This window comes from Vombatus ursinus, unplaced genomic scaffold, assembly GCF_900497805.2.
Source record: "Vombatus ursinus unplaced genomic scaffold, bare-nosed wombat genome assembly UNPS02014852.1, whole genome shotgun sequence".
NCBI classification, from domain to species: Eukaryota; Metazoa; Chordata; class Mammalia; order Diprotodontia; family Vombatidae; genus Vombatus; species Vombatus ursinus.
Genome location: NW_020954630.1, coordinates 8,189,592 through 8,198,709, shown reverse-complemented (window position 1 = coordinate 8,198,709; position 9,118 = coordinate 8,189,592). Strand labels below are relative to the sequence as shown.

The 9,118-nt window shown below is 37.6% G+C and overlaps 1 protein-coding gene across 1 annotated transcript in view; it reads right to left on the bottom strand.

The window, feature by feature from the left end:
* The window catches only part of RNF32 (ring finger protein 32), a 54,304-nt gene extending 45,451 nt beyond the window's left edge, over positions 1-8,853 (bottom strand). The window contains exons 1-2 of the mRNA XM_027840913.1: positions 8,833-8,853; positions 7,907-8,165 (exon numbers count right to left, since the gene is read on the bottom strand). Coding sequence (XP_027696714.1) covers positions 7,907-8,165; positions 8,833-8,853 — 280 coding nt within the window. The remainder of the gene's footprint in view (positions 1-7,906; positions 8,166-8,832) is intronic.
* Between the last annotated feature and the right edge of the window lie 265 nt (positions 8,854-9,118).

Sequence of the window (9,118 nt, the reverse complement as noted above, 5' to 3'; positions counted from 1 at the left end):
ACACACACACACACACACACACACACACACACACACACACACACACAAATCCTGGAGAACTTTCTTATAGCTGATGTGTCTCTAGCTGGGTACAGTGAAAATCGAATGGGCTTCTGAGACCTGAGTAGTTGTTTATCTTCCTAACTGGGGGGGGCTAGCCTATGCCTGTAATGTGGCACTGGCATACCTTTAGAGGATATTGAGCTCTAAATTAAGGATTCCCAACCCTTTTCTGGTCACTGTACCCACTATTCTTTGCCCCATATGGGGTCATGAAAAGTTGGACACGACTGAACAACCCTATTCAACATGAAAGGAAATAGATTCCAGAGTTTATCATGCAAATACACAAGAGAAACTAAAATAGAAAAAAAAAAGAAAAAAGGTTTTAATAGCATAATAATTATTTGTCAAATATTCTATACATGCTCTTGACAAAGACCCCTGATTTAAATGTCTTTTTATCCCCTAAGACTGTAGAGCAGTCTAAAGCTTGCTCTCGTTATAACCTCTTCCAACTGTTGCCTGGCTCTTATCTCTATTTTGTATAAAGCTTTCTGGTAACCATAACCCTCCCTTCTCTTTTATATTCTTTCCTTGTCACTTCTACATTTTTAGCTTTTATGCAAGCAATTGAGTTTTTATAGCTATTGCCAGCCAATGAGATTGTTCTTTTCCTTCAGTATGGTGAACCAACTGATCATAGTGTGTCACCTTGTAATCTCTGGATGTCAAGCTGTTCTCAGTGTTTTCATCATTGTTCGCGGCTCTGGGGCTATTTCTTGAAAATTTCCAACTGGATGTTCCAGAAACATCTCCAACTCAACATGTCAAACCAGAACTCATTACCTTTTCCCCCAAACTCTCCTCTCTTTTGAACTTCCCTATGACTATGAAGTGACCATCCTCCTTCCAGTCATTCAGGTTTACAACCTTGTTGTCATCCTTCTTTCCTTACTCTCATGCACCTCACATATCCAATCAGTTGCCAGATCTTCCTGTTTCTATCTATAAAACATCTCTTGCATCTGACCCATTCTCTTTACTCCTACGGTCATCATTTTAGTTTCAGCCCTTATCTCTCAGTGGGGTTATTGCAATTGCTTTCTAATTGGTCTCCCTGTCTTAAGTCTCTCCCAATTCCAATTCATTGTTATAGCTGTCAAGATTTTCATAAAGTATAGATCCAAACATGTCAGTCCCCTACTCAATAAACTCTGGTGTTCCCTATTACATCAAAGATCAAACATAAAGTTCTCTATTCAACATTTAGAGCTCTTCACAAAAATAGCGCCTTCTAACCTTTCTAGCCTTCTTACACATTAATCCTCTTTACCTACTCTATAATTCAGGGATACCAACCTATGTGCTGTTCTTTGTACACAACCTTCCATCACAGATCTTTATACTTTTGCCCTGACTGTCCCTCAAGCCTGAAATGCTTGCCCTTCTCAATTCCAGCTTTTGATATCTCCTGGCTACCTTTAAGGCTCAGGTAAAATGACTCCTTCCGTAGACAACTTTTTCTAATAAGCTCATCCACTTGAGCTTCCCCTTTTTGGGTTCCATTCTTTTGATTCTTTATATATCTTTTATGTCTCTATTTATGACACATGTCTCCACCAATAGTATATAAGCTTTTTGAAGAAAGGGATTACTTTTGTATTTTTAACTTTTTTTTTTGAAACTAATTCTATAGCTTTAATTTAATGCTTTTTCCTCTTGTTCAGTCTTCTGAGGGCACCAGAGAATAAGAACATTTGTCTTTCTTCCTTTCTTTCAATCCTCAGTGCTTAGCATAGTGCCTGGCACATAATAAGTGCTTAATAAATGCTTGTTGATAGATTCATTTTCTTCTTGTTCTTGTTCTTTTAAAATTTCAGTTTCAGAAGCATTTCAAATATTTGAAATTCCCAGAAATCTAAATTCTAGATAACTAAATGTCACTATATACAGGAAACCTGACCAACTCCAAAATATTTCCTTATTTGTATTTATAGTGAAGGTGCCTTTCATCCTCTATGGGATTCCAATGTCTTCTTTGCCTGTCCCATCCCCCTTCTGGCTACACGTCTCTCTTTTTTCAGTCATGACTCTGTAGTCGGTCATTCAGTTACTTTCACTCACATGAATGCTCTTTGACTCTCTGAACTTCCGTCATGATAACTTCCGATGCTAGATAATTTTTACTGTCTGTTTCCTCTAGTTCAGCTCCAGAGTCATGGATCATTGTTAGTAGACTGAGTGAGCTACAAATAAACATAATCGAACTTCAGCTTGGCCCTTGCTTCTCCACTCTATAACACTTCCTAGGATGCCTCCCTCAGTGACTGTTTCATACCTTCTCCATTTTCCTTAAGCCCCCAGATCCTGTCCTCTGCTCTGCCCACTGCGGCACATCAGGTCACCTCTAATTTTACTTTCGAAATAAAAGACTACTCATGAACTGCTTCCTCTTCCAACCTCTCACAAGCATGTATCTATAGCCCTACTTCTCCCTTTATTATTTAAAGGCTCACATTTATACCTGTGTTCTCAATTCCATCTTTTTTCATCTCTTCTAGGACTATGGTCCATGAGTTATTCTCCTTTTCCCAACATTATTAATCAATCTCTCCTCCCTCTCTCCTGATTATTTCCCCTGGGGAAATAGGTCTATGGTCCCAATAAAACTACAATTCTATTTCTTTCTTTCCAAATGCCAAATTTTAGCCTATATTTGTTTTATACCCCTCTACTCTCTGCACAGCTGTACTAAAACTAAATTCTTAACTGTCACAAATGATTTTCTCATTAATAAAGTCAATAACCTTTTTTTTTCAGTTTCTGCAGCATCTGATCTCTGCTTTTTCCTTAGAGTTCTCTCTTTCCTTAGCCTTTGCAAAACTGTAATACCCTGGTTCTCCTCCTGCCTCTTTACCTCTGCCTCTATCTCTCCCTACTGCTCTTCTTTTCTCTTCTTTCCTTCCATTCCTTAGAATAAACTGCCACTTAAATGATTCATAATTAACTCAAAACCAACATGTTTAAAACACGTTTTCCCATTGTCCCCAAAATCAATTCTCCTCCATACACTGCTATTTCTTTTAGGGGTGCTATCAATTTTCCAGGTCATCTTTGCTTCTCTAGTTTCCCACCCATATACTGAGTTCTATAATTTTTTTCTAACTCTCAAATTTTCCCTTCCTTTCTGTTTCCTCTGTTCTTAATTTCAAACATGTCTTTACCACCTCATTCACCTGTGTCCATAGTACTTTGACTCTGTATTATTGTAATGGTCTCCTAAATAGTTTCTCTGCCTCCAGTTTCTCCCTACACTAATCTATTTTGCAACCCATTACTCACATCACTTCTACTGTATTGTGCCCTGCTCAGAAATTTTCAACTGCTTCCCATGACAAATGAGACAAAATCTAAGCATCTTTACCTGGCCCTTAAATCCCTCTATAAAGTTCCAAAGTAGAACTCATTACCTTCTATAAACCTGTCCTCCAAACTACCATTTTTCTTTTGTTAAGGACAATCCTGTCCTTCTAGTCACCCAGATTCACAAACTATGAATCATCCTTGACGCTTCAGTTTCCTTGACACACTGGCCCTCCCCCTTCCCACATCCTATAGGTTACCAAGTTTTATCCATTCTATCCCAGCATCTCTCCCATATGATGCCTTATTGCCACTTATGTGGCTAACACTCTTATTCACTTCTTTTCTGGACTATTGGAATAGCTTTATATTTGATTTCTATGTTTTCAGTCTTTTACCCTCAAGGTCATTCTCCACAAAGATGCTAAAATAATCTTCCCAAGGCACAGGTCTGACGACATCATCCTCTGCTACAATCTTCAGTTGAGCTCTCTTTTACCTCTAAGGTAAAAACAAGCTCCTCAGCTTGACATTTCAAATCCCTCACAATCTGTTCTCTAGCCTTATTTTATATGACAACCCAAGTAAACACATTCTGCATCCCAGGTATCTGGCCTCCTCATCCCTCTTCCAGCTCAGTTTTCCCTCTCTCATCTTCACGCTTTTGCACAGATTATCTATTCCTCATGCCTGGAATATTCTCCCTCTTCATCTTTGCCTCTTTCAAAAGCTCAGCTCATGTGCCATCTCCTATGGGAAACATTGCTTGATCTTCCTAGTTGTTAATGTTCTCCCCCCTTAGATATTGTATTTACTTATCTGTTTACATATTGTAGCCCTGGACAGAATAAAAGCTACCTGAAGAACTGTTTTTCATTTCTGTCTTTGTATTTCAATTACCTAACAGTGCTTGGCATAGAAAAGCTGCTTAATTGGACTTGTTGAATGGAACCTTATTTTACAACCTTATTCTTATTACTTTCTAACAAGAGCCTTTCATTGAAAGATTGGTCTATTCAATGTCCTTTGAAATCACTTTGTATCATTCTCTCCTTGGATCTTTCCTCTACCTTGTACTTTTCTCTTCTCTCCAAACTTTATTATCCTTCAAGGCCCAGTTTAAATTCAAAATCTTCTTTGAAGTCTTCCCTAATTATTTCAAGCAACTTTTGTTGTTGAGTTGTTTTAGTAGCATTTGGACTCTCTGTGATCCTATCTAGGGTTTTCTTAGCAAAGATACTGGAAGGGTTTGCCATTTCCTTCTCCAGCTCATTTTACAGATGAAGAAATTGAGGCAAACAGGGTTAAGTGACTTGCCCAGGATCATATGGCTAGTAAGCATCTGAAGCCACATATGAACTCTGGAAGATGAGTCTAGCTGCGCCCGGCTAGATGTGCCACTAATGCACCACTTAGTTGCCCTACTTCAAGCAACAGTCATCTTTTAGTTATGTCATTCACCAGACACTTAATCATATTTCTTGGATTGTTGTGTTCTTAGTAAATTCATATTATTATGATCAATATGCAAAAATCAACATAAACTGTATCATAGATTTAGAGTACAGTCCAACCTCCTAAATTTATAGCCAAGAAAACTGAAGCTGAGCGAGGTTAGGTACCCTCCCTAAGGTCACACAGGTAAATGAATGATAGTGGTAGGCTTTGAACCCAGGTCCTCTGATTTCAAAGCTAATGTCCTTTGTCTTGTACCATGCTAACCCTACAATTGGGATTTGCTGCATTACAAAAAGAATATTTTCTTTACAAAAAAGGATGTTATAGTTTTCCTTTAACTTAAAAGCTTCTCTTAAATTTCAAATGCATTTTGATCTTAAAAATTAATTTATATAATTCAGCAAAGTGAAGCATACCTGTATTTTCACACTTTAAAATTTGAAAAGATCAGTGATTTTCTTGGTGTATATTCTTCCTCTATCTATTCATAGATCACAACTTCTCCATTCCTTAATGACATACTATAGTCAACAAAATTTACCACTTGTTGGCCTAACTTTTGGAGATGAGCCTCCCTTAACTTACTGTAGCCTAGATAGTTCATGCCTTGACAGACACAGAAGTCACTGATGGGTTTGAGCCCAAAGCCTCTCTAACTTGGTTGTACCTGCTAAAGCTTTTATTCCCTTGTATGTTAGGGTCACCTCTAATCCACATCAAAGACTTTGGAGTTAGAATTTTTTTTAGGCAATTGGGGTTAAGTGACACAGCTAATAAGTGTCAAGTGTTTGGTCTGAGGCCAGATTTGAACTCAGGTCCTCCTGACTTCAGAGCCGGTGCTCTATCCACTGTGCCACCCAGCTGCCCCTGGAGTTAGAATTTAATGAAGAATATATTTACTATTATTTGTAAAAACAAAGATGGATCTTTCTTGCACACATGTAAAAAACTCTTAAAAGGATTTAACTTAAAATTTTCCTATAAATTCATCTCTGGAGTATGGTCAAACATAGGAGATTTTCCTCTTTCCTCAAAGAAAATTCAAGAAAAGCCACTGTAATCTTAAGCTCAATGTTACTAATACGGATGCTATAATTAATAAAAATATATTCTCTGAGAGTTTGCTTGCCAGAAATATCTTTCTATGTTTCCACATCTCTGGCTTTTATCTTACTGTTGTATGTTTCTTTCTTCTGTTCAATTAGGTTTCCAAGTACAGGTGTTAATTCTTCATGGCTTTTGCCCCAGGATCAGCTTGAGAACAAACCTTTTAAGTCTAAGTACGGGTAAATGTTATTGAAGTACAGATTTTTTTATGCCTAAGGTATCAGCTGTCTTTTACTAAATAAACTGAAGAAAAATTATATAATCTATTACATTATTTTCACTGTACTAAACTGAAAACTAAACTGAAAACATAGCACAGAATTTTCTTTATAAACTTTCATAGCATTATTTAACATCATTATAACACAACCCACAGCCAGATTTCTATAATATTTTTCCTTTATGCCAAATATTACATTGTTCAACAGTACATTAAAGTGATTTTTAAATGTCTTTTCAGCTAAAAGCCAAGCATTTTTTTTAATGGAACATAAGAGCTGGCCAGGATCTGTACAAGCCATCTCTAGTGTCTTCCTTGTCAGATAATACTTAATAGCCTCAGCCTCACAGTGGCATACGTCCTGTTTGTTAAGCTATCCCAGGAAAATGTCTACCTCACTTTGTAGCCTCTTTCTACACTTTGTGTCATGAGGGACTGGTATATGTGCAGAGTATGCTGGCATGCTCCACTGATGCAATTCCCTGAGTCTAAGGGCTGGGGAGTTGGCTTTCAGGAGAGCTGGGGTGGCCTCTACCTGAGGCCTCTACGCTATGGAGGAGTTTGGGAGGACACAGAGATGTTCTGTAGCTGGTCCCTCTGTTAGCTTGTGTGACCAACACAGGGCCGCCTCTTTGACTGGCTGTGCTTGGGTCTGTATAAGCCCTGGAGGCACCTTCCAATGCCTTTATCAGTCTCTTGGTTATTCTCTTGGTGTCTATTTGCTTTTGGTTTGACTCCTTTGCTAATACTGTCTGGTGAGAGACAAAGCTATAAGCCTGAGACTAGCATCTGGCCCGTGACTGCGGGCCTCAGTTCTTTGCCTGCCTTGGTGTTTTGCCTTTTTTTTTTATTTTAGGTGAAAGAAGCTAGAAGCTATGGCTTTCTGAATTTCAAAAGGTCAGGAGAGAGAGTCATCTGATGTCCAAACACCCAGGATTCTGGAAGTCTGGGAATCTGGGAGTTGAGTTACATGCAGGGTTTTGCAGCCAGCCAGCATCAATGCCTGAAGAATGAGTAATGACCTTTGAATCTTTGGATTTGGAATGGGAACCTGGAGCGACCAATGCTTTGAAGAAACTGTGTTCAGTTTGAATCCACTCTTCCTAGTGAAGTCTATTTGGAGTCTATTTGGAGAATGCCTCTGAGATGCTGGGGAGAGATGTTTATACTTTTGTTCTTGTTATATCTCCAAGTCCCTTTGTAAAAGCTAATGGATGTTAAATGGAACTAAGGTGCTAGTCACTGGAACTGAACAGTGGGGGACACAGCTTGGGGCGGGAGCTGGCAGCATTAGAAAACAGATACACTAATGCCTGAGCGCTATCCAGAGAACCCTGAGGGAGAGACACAGCTTGAGTTCCCAAGTACGCTCTTTCAGACCTGCTGGGATACATGCCATCAAGACTCTTCTAGAAGCAGGCTCCGAAGCCTCTTCCATGTAGTGAATTATATCAGCTGAATCCTCCCTTCCTAGTGCTTAATGTAATTCTTCAAACTAGATTTTTCCTGACTTGTAACCTTAATGTCCCCTACTATCTGTAAGTGGAATGTGATCAGCCACATACAGAGCAAGCTTTAAATAAAAGTATTCCAAGTCTCTGAGACTTGGACAAAGACAACTTATCCCTGAACCTCCATGGATGAAATCATTTACTAACTTTGATGTATACATGTTTCTGACTGCATATTATACTATTCTAATAAACAAAGAATTAGATTAATTGGCACAAAGAAGCCCATGCCAGCCCATCTTACCTAGAGTGAGGGGGGCAGGATGTGGATCGAGAACATATTCTTTCTCTGGCTCTTCTCCTCTAGGGATTTGTGTAGCTGTCTTTTTCAGTCCAGTATCCAATACTGCTTTTATATTTTTTTTGGGAGGCTTGTTTCCAATATCTTTATTCTGTTTCTTTGTGTTATAAAGATCTATCACTGAAAGAGTTTGGATTTGAAGATCATGTAAAACGTGATCTTGTAAAGCAACTGCAGTAATAGCTAAATTTCTAGCACGGCCCTAAAGAAGTTGGAAAAAATGAACAAAAATTCACATATATACTGTACATAAATTATCAATTAACAGAAAACTAAGGCTTTATCTGTCACTTTTGACAGTACTTGATACTCAAATTTTATGTCACTAGCTAAAATAAAAAATAAATGTACTAAATTGAAGAGCGTTTGACCCGTTGTTACCTTAACATTTAAAGTCAGAACTTGGCTTCATCATTTATATCAACTATATAGTAGTAATTTTTCACTTAATTGCAAAAGCCATAATTATAATATGCAATAAACTCATTATGAATTATAAAACTTTTACATGCCTAAACATATGTTGCTGCACTATAATTAAATTAGACCTCAGGCTAATCTTGCCTTCTAGTACACCAAAAAAGAAATGTACATGTAAGTATGTATTATTAATTTTTGGTAAACTAAATAGGTTTCCTACATAGAATAAAATTATCAGGTAACTAAGAGGCACCTAAAGCAAATGCTAGAGTAGAAGTTGCCTCCAGCACCCATGCCACACCCTGGGATTGCTTAGCTACTATCTATTCTATTAACATCTCCTGGTTGGTACCCGGAGCAAATTTTTTTTTTTATTTCTGCCTATACAGATTAAAATACAAAATTATGGGCAATCTTACTGTAGTATTTTTTAAAAATCAAGGATGCACCTTAGAATAATTTCTTATCATGTTGAATCAGAAGTTATCTTCTTTTTTCTAAAACAGAATGATGTTGCTTCTTTATAACAGAAGTCATCACTTTATATTCCTTAAATTCCTATATAGAAAAACAGAATTACATTACCACATCAAACTGATCAAAATAAAATCTTGTAGAGCGCAAAAATTTGATCCTAAGTTTACATTTCTGAAGAAAGTGGCATTAAGTTTTAAATAGATGTCTCAAATGAATCAACAAATACCTATTGAATACTTTACTAAATACTCTTAAAAT